Source organism: Protopterus annectens, chromosome 11.part0, assembly GCF_019279795.1.
Source record: "Protopterus annectens isolate FY-2018-M chromosome 11.part0, PAN1.0, whole genome shotgun sequence".
NCBI lineage: Eukaryota > Metazoa > Chordata > Ceratodontiformes > Protopteridae > Protopterus > Protopterus annectens.
The window spans coordinates 700,017,462-700,037,426 of NC_056745.1; the positions used below are offsets into that span (position 1 = coordinate 700,017,462).

At 39.4% G+C, this 19,965-nt stretch overlaps 1 protein-coding gene across 1 annotated transcript in view; it reads left to right on the forward strand.

Annotated features, from left to right (window-relative positions):
• The window catches only part of LOC122814986 (protein-methionine sulfoxide oxidase mical3a-like), a 663,428-nt gene that overhangs the window by 303,278 nt on the left and 340,185 nt on the right, over positions 1-19,965 (forward strand). The window contains exon 14 of the mRNA XM_044087241.1: positions 11,247-11,297. Within this exon, the coding sequence (XP_043943176.1) occupies positions 11,247-11,297 (51 nt within the window). The remainder of the gene's footprint in view (positions 1-11,246; positions 11,298-19,965) is intronic.

Here is a 19,965-nt window from a genome sequence, read left to right on the forward strand (position 1 = left end):
ATGTAGACTTCTTTGCGATTGCATTTTTTTTGAAAAATATGAGTATCAGTAACAGCTTGCAGAGTACATCAACCTAGTCCTACTTTTAGTTGTATTTTCCTTATATTTGTATAGCTATTGGACTGTGCCGTCCATTGTCAACAGTGTAAACTCAAAAAACGAAAGTACAAATAGAAACAAAATCTGTTATGCCCATCTAGCAAGCACTCAATGTGTTCTTTATGCCTTATTTTTGCTAAGCAGCATTTTATGTTGACTGCACTTCATGAAATGGTGGAATTTTAAGAAAACATAATAGACTCTTGAGGGTTCTTTATCGTCATCAGTGGTAATTATTCTGGTGTTATTTGTATGAACTTGCATTAAATTGACATGAAGTATATGAAAACAGAAATGACTGCAGAGTATTGTTGTTGTCCACTTAAATTATCTTCAGAATTTGCTGAAAATTTGTTTGTCATGGTAACACTCCTGATATCAAAGAAGCAGAACCATAAATGACACTGGATGTGACTTTTGTGATGTTATGCTGATTTTCAGTATAGCATTTAGCTGTACGTATATTGATCCTGAAAACACCACTGCAGGCAGTGGCAAATTTCAAAAGGTTAAACTTTGCATTTATCAAAAAATGTTTTATTAGAAGATCATTTTACAAGTATAGCAGTTGATTGTGTCTTTTGTGAATGTGTCAGGTTAAAAATGTAACTCACTAGTTTATACTATATGCAAGGAAGCAAAAACATGTAGTTCATGTAGGTAGATTGCTTCTCTAGCACTGTTAGTCTGTTCAGAGCTGTGTACATTATTTGGTATTTATGAAACTTAGTTTGTGTAACAAGCAGATACAAGAAAGATGAGTTAAATATATGTTATATACTTTGACTATATCACATCTCTGTTTCACACTGTAGATGATTTACTACCGAATGAAGAACTACATGATGTTTTAAAAGCATCTTAGTGTTGAAAGGTTGCAGTAATTTATATTTTAACCCTTTCCCGCTACTGTCCTTACACATTTCCAGCGTACTGTCTGCTGTTTTTAATCTTTCCCTCATTCCCTTCAGGATTCAAAGCAGTCTATCCCAGGGTGATTTGCAAGTGTTGGTTCAGTAACATTTGCAGTAATGTGGATTCCCTTTGTCTCTCTACCACTCTCCATATATTTTCCCATACCTGGTTCAAAGCTATTCATCTATCTTTCTTTCTACATCCCTTTTTATTAGTCTCTGCAAAACTCTTTCTTCTTTCTCTTTCAGTTCTGCTTTCATGGCCCTGCATATTTATTTATTTTTCTCTTACTTTTCCCTTGATGGTTCTGGGACTCTCCTGTCTTTTTTACCTTAGGTCTTCCTCTTTCCACACTCTCTCCTCTTCAGCCATTTATCCCTTAATACCATGCAGTTCCACTACTGGTCATTTGATAGCCCATACATTTTTCATCCACTAGAGTTTTGAATGTTTTGTATCCTCCCATTTCTTCAGTTAGCAAATCTCATTCTACCTATATCTCACACTGTTTCCATAGGTGTTGTAGGCTTCTGTCCTATACTTGACCCTTTTCCTTTTCTTGTGTTCCCCCATCTGTATATTGCTCTATTCTTGATCTCAGAGAAGTGTGCCCATCCAGGGTCTTTCCCTCCTAGTAATTTGGTTGCTTGTATTCTTCTCTGTCATCAGATCCTGTCCATTATGTTGAAGGTCAGGGCATACATGGATTGGGTAATGTGGCAGTTCCCATCTTCCACAGTTTCTATCCAGTAACAGCTTTGGCATAGGTTCATAGATTCATAGGTTCATAGATTAGTACTAGGCTAACTGCCCTTGCACGCCATTTTTTAAGCCTAGCCAATTATCCCTTATGAGACTCAAACCCTGCACCTTGTGTTTGTAAGGCAAACACCTTAACCATTAGGCCACCCTCCCAGCATGTCTATCTTCTGACTCTTTCTAACTTCTCCCCAACCTTCTACTTTTCTTTGTAATTCCTTTAACCCTGTCTCTTCTGGGTTCATAGGAAAAAGCCTTAATATATAACATATGATAGGACATAACGTCATCTAGATTGCATTTAATAGACATAGAGTTGTAAATGTTGCATTGCCTCCTCACTCTAGTATATCTGCCACTCTCCTTTCCACCCACCTTATGTTCTCCTTAATGGTATTTTCCACTCTTGTCCCTACTGCGGGGCCTAAGTATTTGGGGATACCTTACCTCCCCTATCTCCCCAGTTGCTTTCTCTCTTTTTGACTTTCCTGTCCTAATGAGCCCATTTTTGTTGTATTACATTTCAAGCCTGATAGCCTTTCACACTTTTCAAAAACAGGTATAATGCTCCCAGTAGCCGTTTCTATGTAAGTAGATAGTAAAATACAATTGTAATCATAACCATAATTAGCTTATCGGCAGGGACCAAATTGTCCTTAAATGCCTGCCTTAATCGTTTGCATGTAGCATGAGTGCTCTGTTCCATTTCTTCGTTCCCCAACCTCACTTCTGTTGACATTTTTTTCTGTAACCCAAACCTGATGACAAGGGACATCCCTGTCTTACCCTCTTTACTGTCATTCTGGCAAATGTTCTAGTGCCCCACATTCTATGCTGGGTATACCAGCACTCCATTTCAACCCCTGATCCAATAACCATATTTAGAGTGGGACCAGTGAGAAACCTAAGGATGCCCTGGGAGGTCCACTGTCCATTGACCCACTTTTCCACATACACCCTCCCCTGCACTCGTCAATACACATCCAAGGTCAAGTCTCCTCTTTGGACCACACCTCCCCTGTAGGGAGCATAATCAACAAATATCTTCCCCCAAAAGATGGTCATGCCCATCCTTCACTGCTGCTCTGGCAGACACCTCAGCTGTTAAATGAACCCAGGTCAGGGCTTTGTCCCTCTATGCACTGGAGTGGCTAACAGACTTACATGTCTTGTTCCTCTTTCCAATGCAGTCAGATTTGAAAGCCTACCATTAACCATTGCTTTTAATTCGAGGTCACTGTTAGTGAGTTGTACTCTGTTAATGAAGTGCTTCTTGACCCCCTTGTGTACTAACATCTCCCACAAGAACTCCAAGCTTTTAAAGAATCAAATGCTTTTAGTATGTCAAAAAGTCCACATTTCTCTTCCTTTCTTTATTTTATCTTCTTACCAGATAAAATCTGTCATTTCTGACCAATTAGTCTTGCCTTGTCTGTTTTTGATAAGCCCATTCTTTTCTGTCAGTATTATCTTGGGCCATGCTCTATCCAGTCTGTTAGCCAGTGCATGGCCATTAATTTAATTTCTACATTAAGCAGTAAGATGGGCCTTAACTTTGCCATACTTGTCATCTCTCCTCTCTTTTTTTTGATTAGGTCCACCACCCTTGCCCTCCTCATGATTTTGGTCACCCTTCCTCCATGTCCTACCCTTCTATATTCCTTAGTTAAGACTTGCCACACCTTTCTGTTCGTAAAAGTCCAGAAGGAACCAGCCAGACCCTACCCCTCTTTCTATTCCTTTTCTTCTTCTTCTTCTTCTTTCGGCTTTTCCAAGTTAGGGGTCGCCACACCGGATCACTGTCCGCTCATGATTGGCAGTGGAGTTTTACAGTGTCGAGTTGCCAGCCCGGCGCCTAACCTTCCACAGAAGGCACACACACGCACGCACTCATGCCTATGGCTAATTTAGTGTGTCCAATCCACCTACAGCATGTCTTTGGGATGTGGGAGGAAACTGGAGCACCCGGAGAAAAACCACGCGACCACAGGGAGGACATGTAGACTCCACACAGAAGGCACCCCAGCCGAGGATCGAACCGGAGAACCTTTTGCTGTGAGGTGGCAACGCTAACCCCTGCACCACCGTGGCCGCCCCTTTCTATTCCTTTTATAGATTGCTTTTTTTTACTTATTTGATGGTAAAGTATGCATGTAATATCTCTTTCAATTCATATTGCACTCCTTGTATCCTTCTCCCTTATTTCTTATTTCCATTCATCTAGCTCTCCTAATTGCTGCCTCATGCAGGTTTTCAGTAAAAGCCCTAAATGCTATTCTTATAGCCAGTCTTCTTCTGCAACTTGCTGTTTACAGTTCATTATCCCAGCTAATGTCTTCTTTTCATTCTGTTTTGTATTTCCAGGCTGGACTTCTGCTAATTGTGTTCCTCCACCAATTCCTGCATTCCTTCCCATACTAGCATTCTACTCTGCTGTGGATATTGCCTTTGCCTTAATATCTACTTGCAGGGATATCTCTTTTGTATTAGTCTGTACTCCTTGTTCTTTAGTTCTTTTAGTACCTCTCCCACAGTGCCTTCCAGCTATTTACATTGTTTGTTTTCTTCTCTTTCCTTCTGTTTAGGTTATCTCCCCCCTTATTGTTGCTTTGTTTCTGTTATGCCATTGCTCTTCTAGTGTCTCCTTATTTCTTTAATTTTCCCTTACTTTTTCATTAACTCCTGGTTTTCTTCCCAAGGATGGTCCCACCTAACATCATTCTTTCTGCCAACTCTTCATCCTTCTGTTCCTTTCCTGCTCCATTTTGTCCTAGAAGGTTTGAATCCTTTCATGTGTGCATAATTACAGTCCTCTGCTGGCTTGGTTTTAAAATTCATGAGCTCCTCCTCTTCCAACTGTAGCTTTAGCTTCATTCCTTTCCATGTTACCATCAAAACAGTAGAATATCCAAGCCAGGTGCTCCGGCTGTCATAGTCCTTAGATCCTCCATCCATGCATGCACAGCCTTACTCTTTGAAAATAACAAATATGAATAGCTGTCAATAATCATATCTTTCCTTTATGTCCATCTTCCTAGTAATAAGTTTTACAGGATTTCCAGTATTATAGATTTCAAGCATGATTTAAGTCCTAAAGATAAAGACTATAAAATGCACTGGCTATTAGCACTAAATCTTCAATATGTGCATTAATTCCCAATGTTAGAGATTCTAGGCAATATAGAGAATTCAGTGAAACACATTATGTCATTGCTGACTGATCTAGAGCATTCTAGTGTTTTCATGGAAAGTTTAGAGACCTTCCTTCATATTCATGGCAACCCCAATATGCAAAGTTTGTGCACTGTGCACAATCATTGTGGCGACAAAGATCATTCAGACTGGCTGCCCTTCATTTCCTATTCTATGGCCTGACTGCTGCAGCTAACTTTGCAGAGCTGAAGACACTAGGTCAGACTGTGGTAATAATGCCATAATGATTCTTGGTGCAGTTTAAACACTAAACAGCTTAAAACAAGGTCACTGTAGTCTAATGTTATATTGCCTAGCATGATGTGTAAAACTTTATTTGATGAAAACCTTGTTTGTGCATGGGTTACAGCTTCCAAGGTTCCATTCCACAAAAATGGACATTTTCTGTCAGATTGCCTCCAGGATGGTTGGGATTACAGAACGATGTTAGTAGAGAAGATAATTTACCTGTGGTTCATGAAGAGTACATAACTATTAGCAGTATTGCTTTTCCTGTTATGTAAGGCAACATCTGGATCACACATCAACTCACCTATCTTAAGTTCAGCCAGTGTTTGATCTTCCTGGGAGGATGAGTAAACTATACCTCTCAGAAGTTCTTCTATACAGAAGAATTGAGTGTATGGAAGGAGCTTACCCTTTATGGTTGGACATCATTTTATCTTTCAGGGGTCTTCATGTGAAGGTATATTAATTTAAGTAATCTGAGGAGACTGACTCTTAAAATCCATGAAAGGTACATACTTAATTATCATTTGACCTTGAAAAAGCCTTCTTCATTGAGTCTTTCACCTGCAAGTATACTTTGCTAGTCTAAGAGCTAAGGGCTTCTCAGTTCACTCTGGAACACTGTATCATGCATGTTGTGGTATTGTGGGTCTTGAGTGCTGACCACAGTCTACTGCTAGAAAAACAAAAAAATTGGGCTAAGCCATGTTGAACTCTTTTTCCTGTGCCTCCTCCTCCTTCTTTTCCAAGATATAGTGAATATAATATGTAGTTCCATTGCCAAGCAAAATAAAAATTATTTTTTTTCCAAAAAGAAAAAAGTAGCTTCTTGTTTCCATCCTTTCTTTTGTTATTTAGAAATATAAGCTTTAATTAAGCATGCAAGTTTGATGAGGGTGTATTACCTCACTTTAACATCTTGTCTCTTTCAGAATGTTTCATTGTAATTATGAAGTGCATCATTTTTTGATGTGCTTTTTGACCCTTTGCCTTCCATCCATCAAGACTCCATATCATGGACTTAGGTTCATAAATGGTTGCTAGGCATGCAGTCCTGTAAAATGTTGAGGAGCCTGGCTCAATTTCTCAGTTTCCCTAAAGCACTGTATGGTTAAGTGACTACCTGAAGGTCACACAATAGGCAAATGATGGCTGGGGAATCAAACCCTGGACTGCAAGAAGCAGTTCATTAACAGTTTTTAGTCTTAATCCTCTGCTCTAATAGCCAGAGGAGCCTGCTCATAGTATAGTTTTGTCTGATTACAAATGTGAGAAAACAGCCCCATTTTGTGTTGACCATCCAAGAAGGCTGTCTGCAATTGTAACCTCTACAATATAATCACAAATAAGGGACCATGCATCCCGCCTATGCAGTATATTTTTTACTTACATGTTTACCACATAGTATAGATTTGTCTGTTTCATTTTATGTTTCCCCCTTTTCCCTTGTGGCTGTTCTGTCCGTTTCTGATTTCAGTGTCATTTATCCCCGCCTTTCTTCTTGCCTGGGGTATATTCTTATTCTAGTTGTTTACTTGCTAGTTGCTGTATGTAGCAAATGTTTTGTGTCTGAATGAGTATAATTTTGACATATGCTATGTTTATGAACATATACAGTAGATCTTAAATACAGCACTCTTGATAATGGTGCAGTTATGTGTTAAGGGAAGGTTGTTGCCCTGTGTTTTCTTTTTTCTTTTTTTTTGCTTTTTGTTTTGTCCCTTATCAGCCTGATTCTCTATCCTCCTTCCTGTTCCCCACTGATCCATTCATTCCCCACATCCTTCCTTGCATTAGCACTCTACCCCATCAGGGTACCTATGCCAGGTAGTGAAGAGTGAGATTGCACCTCACACCTTGCTGCAGACAACAAGCACATTACAGTGCCTGTAGTAATATGCTAAATGCAGATACATGCTTTCACAGACCAGTGTTCCATTTGGAGTATTTTTTACTCCATAACAGGTTGGAGTGTTTACACTCCTCATTCCTCTTCACTCAAGTGCAGTGTCTCACTATCCAGCAGATTGCAGAGTAAATCATCACTCAACCCAAAGGAATGTAAGCCACTGTCCACTAATCACTCATGTCTATTAACTGGATCCTTCAACTTTCAATTCAGTTCTTCAAATCCAGGTCACTGGGGCTGCACACAGAGCTCCGTTTATCTGCACCACAAATTCAGCCTTGCCTCCTTGTATTTTGCACAGAGGGTCCTTGTGGTGATAAGAGACTGTTGCTTCTTTTAAACCAGCTGTTCTTCTCCATCAGACATGGTAAGTGCCATTCTTTGAGTGGGTAGATGTATTTGTCTGGTTATTTCAACTGCAGAGAGACTTTTCGTAACAGTTTTTTAATGTACGTTACTGTCCTGGTGAGCAAACATAAATAGTGCAAGAGTGATTTTGATGGTTATTGTTTGGTACATATGGAATTCTGGGAGGTGTACAGGCATTGTCAGCAAATGGCATGTCTGCTACTCTGCTAAACAGTTGTCTCTCATTGGATTCTACTGTCTGCTTCTACAGGTCTTTTAATATGAGTTGTGTACTGTTCTGTACTGTGGAAAATCAACAGATATGACAAGCACTGCATTAGCTTTCTGTCAGATAAATCATGCTTGCAAAGTGCCCTAATGTTTGTCATTATACTTTGTCAGAATAGGTGTGTAGGAGGCATTCTAGTCTCTGAAAAAGTGCTGGATCAGTGACCCACTGTTTCATGAAGTGCTGTATTGTATCAATATGGCTTATAGTCTTCCTTATTTTCTCCAATGTTAGTGGTGCTAGTTGTAGCAGCCTTGTATGAACGTACAGTGTCAGAGCTGCAGCAGTTCCCTACAGCTTGTCATCCTGTCTACAGTACTTTAGAATATTATGCTCTTACCTAATGAACCCACACTACAAATATGCATCCTACTAGTAGTTTTAAGTCTAGAAACTTGCATTTGTGCTATTTACCTTAGTGGAAATGATTATGATTTTGCTTAATTGCGCTTATGCTTATTTCTGCAAGCTTTGGAATTGCTTAGAAGAACTGGTGCACTGTTTACATGAAACTATTTCCTTCGTACTTTCAGTAGCTTAGTGTCTGTTATTTTTCTCTATGAATGCCTACACACTTGTTAGAAATGCATGAGGTTTTGGGGTAAGGAAAGGGGTGTATGGAGCACAAAAGCAGTGGAAAGATGTGGTGACATTTCTGAATAAAATGTATTTTTATAATTTAAGATAAACAGTTTATGATATATGCCCTTGCTGTCACAAGCATTCGTTCTAAATTCATATGTGCACTTAAGAATTATATTGCATTCAGGGAAAATAATTTTAATACATTTTCTATTAATTTTTCATTCATTAAGAAGCTGGATCGTACGTTATGGGATTATACCGTGACAAAGTGTTTGATTTGTATAACTTGATCAGAAACTGTTATTTTAACAGCTGTGATTGAGTATGGGACAGTTTAGGGTATTCAGAAATTATTAGAATTGTGTGAGATGCTACTTAATTTAATCAGGTGTTTTTTTTAAATGTTCCTAGCTTCATGGAATGTGATAAGACATGCATCTAATCTAAATGCTTTTGTACTATTATTTTACATGCATATCTGTGAAATAAGAACATTTAAAAAAACACACACACACTTGGTTAGGGTAAATAGTGCTCTACACAGTGCTAATGTTTTGTACATATTGACCAATGTGACACATGCAGCTACCTGACATTAAAAACAAAAGGCGACAAATATGTGTTTTGACAGTCTGTATTATAGCAATCAACAGATTGCATTAGGATGCATAAGATGTTAAAATGTTTCTACTCTGTCTTGGAGAAATTTATGTGTGTGTGTGTGTGTGTGTGTGTGTGTGTGTGTGTGTGTGTGTGTGTGTGTGTATTTGTAGTTGATTATATTATTTAGGGAGTTCAGGGGGCACAGTCCCACACACTGGAGGCTATAATTTGTTATCCTTTTTGTATTTTCAGAGAGTTTGTTGTTCAAGGATTTATTGTTCAAGTTTTGTAATGTTTCAGTGCAATAGCCTCATGCATTTGGTGTTTGTAGGGGTACTGTTCTAGTATTTACTTACACCCTAAATATACGAATCTGTGCTTTCACTTTACGAATAACTACTTTAAGGAACTACTGGTGTTTGATAACAGTGGAGTGATAACTGAAACAGCATCATAAATATGTAATACAAGATAACTGAAACACCATCATCAATCTGTAATCTGCTTCTTGAAAGCTGGACATATTTTATTTCATTCATTCATTCATTCATTTATTAGTTCTGGTGGAGAGCAATGAAACATCAAAGATAGGGCACAAACCCATTGCAGAATACTTCCACATGCATGTGCATGTATACCACACACACACATATACTCAGACAAACACACACACACTCAGACACACAAAGACTCATGCTTACATGCACACACATATCTACAGGTTGAGGAGTGTTAGGCCACTTACAGCTCATTTTTGGAGTGTGAGAATAAATTGGACCACCTGGCAAAATCTTTCATTGACATAGTGAGGTTATGCTGATTCCACATAGAATGCACCCCAGCCATGAACCGAACCACTATTGGACAATAATGCCATTTGCTGTGTCATTGATTAATTTTAATAATTACTTTCTGCCAGGGTGAATCCATTGCAAACCCAGCCACATTACTTTTTCCTGGGTTGCTTGTTTGCATAATGTAACACACTAGCTAGAGAGAAGTAGGTGGATCACAGCTCCACTGGTCACAACCACCTGTATCCTCAGGTTCTCAAACCATTCTTATTCTCCCAAGTAGTGAACATTATGTGTCATTATTGGAAAGTTTTGGCATGAACAAAACCTTTCTACATCTCTATTCCGTAGTGAGGCACAGTTGACATATGTCCTACTTTGCAAAGCACCTGAAGGATATTAAAAATGCCTGAAATTTATTCTTTGTTTAATAATGGAACACATTTACAAAAACAAATTCCATTGTTTGAAATGTTAGAGATAGTGAATATATTGTAAGAAGGCATTAGGCTGAGCTGCAGGAAGATTAAAACCACAAACCAATAACTGGTGACCTAGCATACTTTGTGAATCACTGAGTGAGAATGACTTCTAGTGTAAACCGAAGTCAGCAGTTCTCAGTTGGTGAGGCCAGCCTCCCTGGGGAATCTCAGGTCTGCTTCAAAGGGAATCCAGCCAGTTAGGAAAATGATATATGCTCTGTAACTGTCCAGTATTGATATCATCAGAGACTAGATTAAATGCGAAATCAGTGTATGAATGTGAACATTTATTGCAAATCAATAGTAAAAGGATGATTGGCTAAGCCAAATCTTGAGGATTTCAGGAGTATATACTTTAAACATTAGCTATCCAGTATTCATATTAGCTGAGAATAAACAAAAATCCATAAGGATAAGTCAATGAATGTGTGCATTTGTTCCAAATCAACAGTAAAAGAATGATAGACGACTATTTCAAGTGTGTTTTGTGTGTATGAGGCTCAGTCTTTTGCTGTAATTGGGGCATATATCGTTTGTATTAAGTGGTCTGAAGTACTTTTTTTAATTTATTGGGGGGGGGGCTGAAAGTCTTTTATGGAGTGTGAGAGAAGCTCAGTGTGACAGAGTGTAAGAACATATGATATAGGCAGTTAGTAATACTGTTTGTGAAAGATTTAACAGTTTAACTTTCAGTAAAACCCTGCACATCACCTTGATACAATAATTGATGTGGTAAAAACATTTTAAAGATATGCTGCCTGTGTATGCCTGTGTAATGAAACCAGGAACAGTAAATCAATCAGTCATAAAATTTCAAGGGAGAGACAGCTCCAATGTAAAGTTTGAATTATTTAGAATGCTGAAGGAATGCATGTTTTAGGTCACCAAATCCACTGCTCCTGTGTCTCCAATTCATCCCCAGGTTCCTACTACTGCATTTCAGTGAACCTGCATGATCTCTCTTATCTGTGTGAATTTGGGATTGTCTTGCAATAACTTTCTTTAATAATTCCTTATTGTAGACTATTGGGGCGAGTCTAATTACAGTGATCTCATCGACTTGCACCTTGGTGGTACGTATAGCGGAGCCTCACTTCCACTAACCAGCTTTCCGTACCTGCTTTTTATATTAGCTTTTGAAAATTAATACAGAAATACCCTTTTCAGCTCTTATCAAATAACACTGCTCTTGTTTCTAGTGAATAATATTACTAATGTAATTTTTAATATGGGAACCACAGATCAAGTCCTGCTATAATCACAGGCTACAATAGGTTTAGTGAATTAAGAGTTTAAGTTATGAAATAAAGTCATCAAACCTGCGTAAAAGGCTTAACTATTGAAGTTAAAGGACTTAGAATCTGCCACTGATTCAAAATGTATTTTATTTTATCCCTTGCAGTTTGCTTCCTGATTTCCTTATTACTGCTGTAGGATTGTATGAAAATAGTGTCTCTAGTATTCCATGACTAGGTGCTTATTTTCATGGAAAATTATAATTTTTTATGATATCATACTTTTGCTGTTGTGATGATATTAATTATGAAGTCCTAGGCAAAATTTTGGTTTCGAGTCTGTCTAGCTACCGCAGATAAGTCACTGAGACAGAGACTCTGTTTTCACGTGACTGATTTTCAGTAATAAATGTGAAGGCATTTTCTTTGTTCCTTGAGAGGGATATAGACAAATAAGCATGAATGCTGATAACTTTAGAATTGCATTGACAATGCACAGTGTGTATACTTTCTGTTTTTTGCTCATATTGCCAGTTGGGTTTCCATTGTTTACCCATAAGGTCTAACAGTCTTTGTATTCCTTTTTTTGTTCATAGATTTGTAGTTTGCTGTAAAGAAAAGCCCATTTTATCATTCATAATTAGCTGAGGCAACAGTTATTATGTACTTTCAGCAGGCCTGTAGATCAATAGAGGACTTGATTTATTTAACTTTTGTTTCTTTTAATGGGTGGGGTTTCTAAATAGATATTTGTGTTGTGTATGCAAATAGTAGTTAATTGCAGTTTTATTTAACTTTTCTGTTCAGTCAAACTTCTGTAGCTGTGTACTACAATTCATGTTACATAATATAACAGATTATCTTCCTGTAGTGTTCCCAACAGGTAAAGGTGTAATGTGATATCTGATTCATATAGCTCAATGTTGTAATACTTTGTCTCAATGTAGTTTCTTTTGGAGGTGGTAGACAATCCGGTGGGGATTAAATATAGATCTTTGTATGGTTAGTGCAGTAAAGTATGCTATCAGAAAATGTATCCCAATGAAGTATGCCCATTTCTCCTGAGCCATCTAAGACCAAACTGCTGCTATGTATAATAAACTTTCACTATGATGGAAAGTATGTGTATATAGTTAGCTAACCTGTCTCTCTAATGTTTATGGAGACTTTTCGTCTTGTACTTCGGTCAAATGATGCAAAAGCTCATTTTGAAAAATGATCATTTTCATTTTTTCTTCCTTTATCACTTTATGCCTTTCTTTCTCTTTGTGACACTTACAGGTTCATAGAAGAATACTAGGCTGAGTGCAATGAAGGGCCATTTAAGCCTAGCCAATAACCTGAGGTCAGAATTAAACCCTATATCATGTGTCTATTAGGTGAAGGCCTTAACCGTTATGGCAAACCCGCTCCATTTTGTTTCTGTTTCCATGTATATACATGTTCAGTAAGACCCCGGGAGAGTTTCAGATGACTGTTTATTTAGGCATTATGCTTTAAATGACCTCGTTAGTCTGTTATGTCATGCTGATAAATTTGAAAAAGTATAGCAAGTATATCAGGTTTGGTGAAAGCGAAGCAGTTTGAGAGCCTTGCATTTTAAGAGCCCACTTTACCTTCTTGTCGCCATTACATGTTAGGTCAACTTGCTAATGAGATCAGGCATTTTTCCTTATTGATACACAAACATCAGGTTACAGCAGCAGTAACACAGTTTTTGTCTGTGTTGTGTACTGTGTGAGTTTGTAGCTGCTTGGATTCCATTACAATGTCTTTGATAATATTTTTGTTTACGGTAATAAAACAGGCCTCTATAGCACCCATCTGAGGTCCCATACGAGGAAAAGTGAACAGTTCCTTTGCAGTACTTTCAGAAGGTTGGTCCTTAATTTATGAATCTGTTTGGCAGGTCAGGAGGTGCCTGTGTACAATCTGTTACTGTTGATGGTTAGAGGTGGGTCCTCTGAATACTTATTATGCAGTCTTTATCTGTAGCTCTGTACTTGCTTTGAGACAGCATTATCCTTCTGGTACTGCGGGTCCTCAGCCTGTTTGTTGAACTGTGTGGCCTACTATATAGCTAAGCTGCTTAAATTTGCAAAGCCAGGTATTATTTGTGAAAAATGGGGGAGCCTGTGCATGTGTTAAACCTTAATTAACTGTAATAAAGGCAAGAAGCTGGAGGAACTTTCAGAAATGTGTAAGACAAGACACGCAGAAGATTACATCTTTCATTGGCTATAACGCCATCCCTGTTTTTGTTTGTGTGTGTGTGTGTGTGTGTGTGTGTGTGTGTGTGTGTGTGTGTGTGTGTGTGTGTGTGTGTGTGCACTAATGTAGTACCACCAAGTTTTGGCTGAATCATAGCAACACTAGGAACAATTATCCAAACCATCCATAGCATAAATGAGGGAGTAGATTTGTAGATTGCCAGACCATTCTCCTGGCTGCTCCTCACTGGCTGCTCCATCAGCTGCTAGTGTCACAGACAGATGGCTTGCCTTTACACCAAAAGGACTATGAGACTTGTTGAGACATATTGTTTCAGCTATGCTTCTAATTATATCAGGATATGTGTTTAGTCCAACTGTTTCTAGTGGATTTGTTGCAGTGTGAAACTCTCAGATCAGGTTTCCAATAAAACAAAACAATAGATCCAATACTGAGGGCCCTCATCCTTCCCACCTGTCATAATTCAGTAAATTTCTAGAATATCCCATGCACTCATTGATACATAAGTCTGCTTGCCAATAGGGCTTCTCATTTCTTCTTTTGCCACATGCATAATATGGATAATGATCCTAGTTGTTGTCACTGAAGTTCATGCACTGCATGCCATACAAATGAAATAAATAGTCATATGACTTTTAGATGACCATTCAAGGCCTACATCAGCATTTCCTTTACTGTTTGGGAGAGGAGCATGAGGCAAGCACTACCTCAAATGTCAAGATGTTCAGCCGTAACGTTCATCATCAGAGGGAGAAGCTGCTGACCTATCTTGTGTCTAAAAAGATGGCAGTGGAAGCAAGATTCTGTTAGAATTCCAGTACATCTCTAAACGTCAGAAGAGTGGGACTGAAAATGCATATGATGAGAAGAGTATACAAGTCTGAAGTTGTGGTTCTTTAGTGTAGTCCCTCTAATTTAAGTTACAGTAATCTTGAAGTTAATATATATAAAAAGAAACATATAGATATGTGCATATGTATATATGGGTCTACTTCACATGACTGAAAACTCAAAGTACTGAATTTCATTTGACTGAGACCACAATACCTAATTTTCAAAATACTGAAAACTCATTTGACTGAGTTTCATTATACTGAAAGGTTACAGTGCTGAATTTTAAAATACTGAATTTTAAGCCATAGCCATGCACACTTACAACACCGACGACAAACTCTTTCCAAAATTTAAAAACAACTTACTTACCCTTGTAACAGAAACTGGGCGATAAAAAAACAAACTAGGTGGGGGGGCTACCCCCCAGACCCCCCCCCAGTGTGGGTGGCTGTACCCCTCCAACTATATACACTAACTCTAGGATTGCACTACAGTGGGGAAAAGGCCATATACCATTTACTTACCTTGCAGTACTGACACTGCCACTACTGCCGGGAGCACATGAAACATCTGCCATATTACTTTAGATACTTCCCATAAAAATGTAAAGAGACATACCCAGATTTAGAAACAATACAACACTACATTCTACATTACTCTCGGTATTCTGTCAGTCGGCACTTTAAGTTACTGTAATGTTTTCTTTTTTATCACAAGCAAGTCACAGGTGAAGGGAAACACACATCACGTCTATGGCTTAAAATTCAGTATTTTGAAATTCAGCATTGTAAGCTTTCAGTATAATGAGGCTCAGTCAAATGAGTTTTCAGTATTTTGAAAATTAGGTATTGTGGTCTCAGTCAAATGAAATTCAGTATTTTGAGTTTTCAGTCATGTGAAGTAAACCTGTATATACATACATATATATATATATATATATATATATATATATATATATATATATATACACACACACACACACACACACACACACACACAGGGATACAATGCAGCATCACCCCCCCCCCACACACACACAAAAATATTTTAATGGCTTTACGATGAGTTTTGAAATTCTGTGTTTTATTTAATCACTCTTTATTTTTCGTAGTTGTTAGACTCACAGTTACAGACATCACACATTTGATAGGGAGCCATGATTGGAGCTTCAGGCATAGGCCAGAGTCTTGACAGAAGAAATGAAGCTTGGAGACTATGTCTAAGCCTAACACTTCTAACACTTCTGGAGCTACGCCAGTTTCACATTTGGCCTTCCCATTTCTGCAGGTGGTGAATTTGTCCTCTGCTAATGAGGATTTAGCTAGTGCCAGTTATTCATCTCACAAAGAAGGGACAGTCCACATCCCAAAAATGTGCTGACTCCAGTGTTAAGGGGTACATCTCAGAGCAGCCTCCTGAGTCACCTGGTTAAGAATCAGGGGAAATCAGTGCCAAATCTCCTATCCTACCCCTAGGCCTTCTGGCCACTGGTCAAGGGGGATTCATTTCCATATCAGGGCTTAGTGATGAAACCATGGACGTCAGAACTGTAATGTCTGGTGGAAGTTGGAGTCTTGACTGTGGGATTGAACTGCTAGTGAATATTGCCTAGTGCTTGTGCTGACTCAGCACTGTCCATCCTCCATTGTTCTTTGCCTTTCACAGGTACTTTGTCTTGTGTTATTTCTGGCCCCTGATACAGCTGCTGTGTGTCTGTTGTTCTCCTCTAAATAGTTCATGTTCAAGCTCACACCTAGAAGGAACTGGGCCCATACTGATCCTCCCTTAGGCTTGTATAAGACATCTGTAGACCAGGTGCTGCAGCTGTCCCCATGTTAGTCAGGGGATACATAAAGGCTTATGAGATCTGGCATGGCCTGTCCTGATGCACCTATTGCTCTCCTCCAACATGCTTGACTCTCTGTCTTAGAAAGAAGCCTAAGGAGCCCTGTATTATCCCCCTCCATGGAACCAGTCATCAAGAATGCTATCTTGTAAGCCTGGAGACAGCCAGACTCTGTCTCAGTGGCCACCAAGATGATGGACACACAGTAGAAGCCCACAGTTGAGTGGGTTAAACTCCTTGACTGAATTTCTTTCACCTGATTATGTGTGATCTTTCCAGTCCAGCATAGGTCTAAGAGATCAAAGCATTTTGCCACACTGCTGCCTGATAATGAGTCTAAAGCTTTTGAACAGGTGTTTTAAGAGAGTGTACTGCTTTGCTACTCTGGAGTTTAGGGCCATCCACTGTTTATCTCATCTGTCCTAGGTCTAGACCACACTAGTGCACCAGATAAGAAGAACACTTTGATGTCTTCCATGAGGCTGGGTTCAAGGTGGATCTTTGAGAGTTTGGTTATTGCTTCTAAAGTGGACTACCACATCTCCCTTTGTGACCATGTGACTGTTGACACTGTGGTGGGGCTGCAGGCTCATGATTAGAAAACTGATATGGACATTTGTCCAAATTACTTTTTATGCGGCAGTGTTCCCTTTCTTGTAGAGCTGCACACCCTGCATCCCCTGATAGTTATTATAATTATCAATGAGGTTTCCATTATTCAAAGAAAAGAGAAATACTTGCTTTTGTACAAAGATTATGCATTTTGCTAGGCCCATGGCTGAAAAATAAAGCCCTTACTTTGCCCCTAATAAACTGTGTTCAACTAGTGACATGGGCATGGAGGAACTGGGAGGGGGGGTGGCAGTGAATATCTGACACCAAGTTGCTCATCCTGGGTAGGGGGTGGGGTGGGATGCTGCCTAGGCTTGGTGCAATAGCAGCATTAAGAGCTAGGTGTGCTCAACATTGCAAGCAGTATACCACTTGTTCAGGCGGTTGCACATGTGTGGAAGAGTGCATACACCTCGTGAAAGTTACCATTGTGGAGCTTGAAAAGCTGTCATAGGGTGTAGGGGTTTAGGGTACACTTCCCAGCAGCAGCAGTACGGTGCAGCATCCTCAGTCTTATCTCCTCATCTGCCCTGAATGTTGGACAGATTGGTCTCAGGAGAGGCTAATGCACATCCAATAAGATTCAATGAATGTGGAGACGAGCTGGCGGCAGTTTGTAGGGGAAGAAAGAAAATATGTATTTGTCTTTCTCCTTTATTTAGCAAATTTGGACATTAATACAATTTTTGAAATATACTGAATTTGCACAATTCAGACATTTGTATTTTGTAACTTTTTCCCCTTCTTTTTATCTCATTGTTTGGAGAATCGTTTGCCTTTTCTGACCCCCTCCCCCACACACACACACACTGTTTTGCCCCTAACTGCTCTCTTCATCTTTATGTTTAGCCACAGTGGCCTTCTCCCTTTTTTCATTTACGTATTGCATCCATGAAACCTTTATCCTTAGTTAAAGTTTTCTATACTTGAGAAGTTTCCATAGTGTGTGTGTTGACCCCCTCAGTTTGCCTCCAGGCAATTAACTCATCATTGACAATCTCTACAGGCTTAATATAGTCCATCCCACTGAACTGCTACACCATTACCTTTGTCTTTGGTTCTTTATCTTCCACATCCCAACTCCTACTTAAGCATACAGTAGAGTGACCACTGTTAGACAATATCGCCTTCATTTGTTCTAATTTTCATAGGTAAGTACTAGGTTAGCTGCCATTGTGGTCCATTTTAAGCCTAGCCAATTTCCCCTTTATGAGACTCAAATTCTGTACTCATTATCTGTGAGGTAAACACCATAAACATTTGGCCAACTCCAAAAATACATCTCTGACCTGCCTTTCTCTAAGTTAGGACCACATCCAGAATTATACTTTTTGTGATACAGGCTTGCAACAGTTGCCTGAACCTCTAATCATCCAGTTTCTCAGTCAGCCTCCTCTCCTTGTCTACCCTGGGGCTTAAGATCTCCCTGACAAATTCAGATCCCCAAAGAGTGTAACATATAACCCTCCTAGTCCACTTACCCCAATCTTCATTCCTTCCTGCAGTCTCACATTTTCATCCCTTTATGCGTGAAAAGGGGGGAGATATGCCATATTCTGTCTAGCAGCATCCCCTGTTTTTTGGTTTTAACTATAAGGACTAGGCTCTGACCCATGATTTTTTCTTCACACTTTTCATGGGATGGAATTCTGTAATCTCACATTTAGTGCCTGTAAACAGCTACTTCCTCCTCATCTCTCCTGTCTTTGTTATTTCCAAACAATGTGTATTGTAGCATCTGCACCTTTGACACCATCTAATTGTGGCCATGCTTCTATGATACCAGCAATGGCCATGTTCCCCTCCTGCAACTCTCCTTGTAGATTCTCATCCTTCCATCTCAGATGTTTTTGCATTGCATATAATATCACACCATTTTCAGAATCTCCCTTGTTTCTTCATTTGATGTATTGTCTGTTCTTCTCCCCCTGCCATGTCAATTTAACACACATATGATTATAGAGAAATATCTTTCCAGACCAGCTGTAAATATCTCGAGCTCATCTGAGCTAAGATAGAGCTTGTCTATGACACAGAGTTGGTCTGTTTACCATGTGTCCCCCTGTTCTTCTAATAGCCTAGATCCTTGTCCACTAACACAGCCAGTAGTTGTACTCATTTAAATCTTCTCTTTCATCAGTGTTCTGTCTGTTAGCACAGGAAGCACGTCTGTAAATGCTGCCTCCAACACCCCATTCTGGCATCTTCTGCAATCTCCCTGGCACTCTTTGCTACCACTTCAACTGCCTCATCTGACAGGTCAGACAACTCATTGTTGCTTATTTTTGCAGTGCGATGTGTTCACACCTTCCCGTTTTTGACCATCCTGTTCACCTTCCACCCTGCCTAAGTCTAATCTGAGAAAACACTTTCAACATAACCTGGGTTCTCCAGTCTCTGTTTGATCTTTGAGTTTACAGTCATCTAAATTCTCTTCCCTGTTCCCAAAATGACTATTCTCGTCTGCTTTTTTTCCCTTCTTCCTGTCACCATCCCTATGATTTGCACCCTTTCCCACTCAAGTTGCAGCATGCACAGCCTTCCCCACTTTTTCTGCCAGCTGGTTCCTGTGTTATAGTATAAATGTCTTCCCCATTCCTCCTGTGTGATTCCTATGTCTTCCTGCTGTTACCCTCTTCTGGCTCCCTTCTACTACTTCCTCCTGTGTGTATATATCCTATTCACCTCCTGATGAGCTCTAAAACTCTCCTTCTGTTGAACTCTAATATCCCTTATTCCAGTAGTAGCCATAAGTTTTGCTTGATGTCCACTGTCATTGTCCTCCTCTGTCCTAATTCATGCCTGATATTCATTACATGTCTTGTATCTACCTCTCTCTATCTTAGATTTCAACTGTTACCTTTTTCTCTCTGCCTCTCCCCTGCCTGTCTCTGTCTCTCTCCCTCCTCAGCCTGGATTCTGCACCCTTTTCTGCCTGTATCCATGTGTTACTGCCTGTCTACCCCTTCTACAAATCTCCCT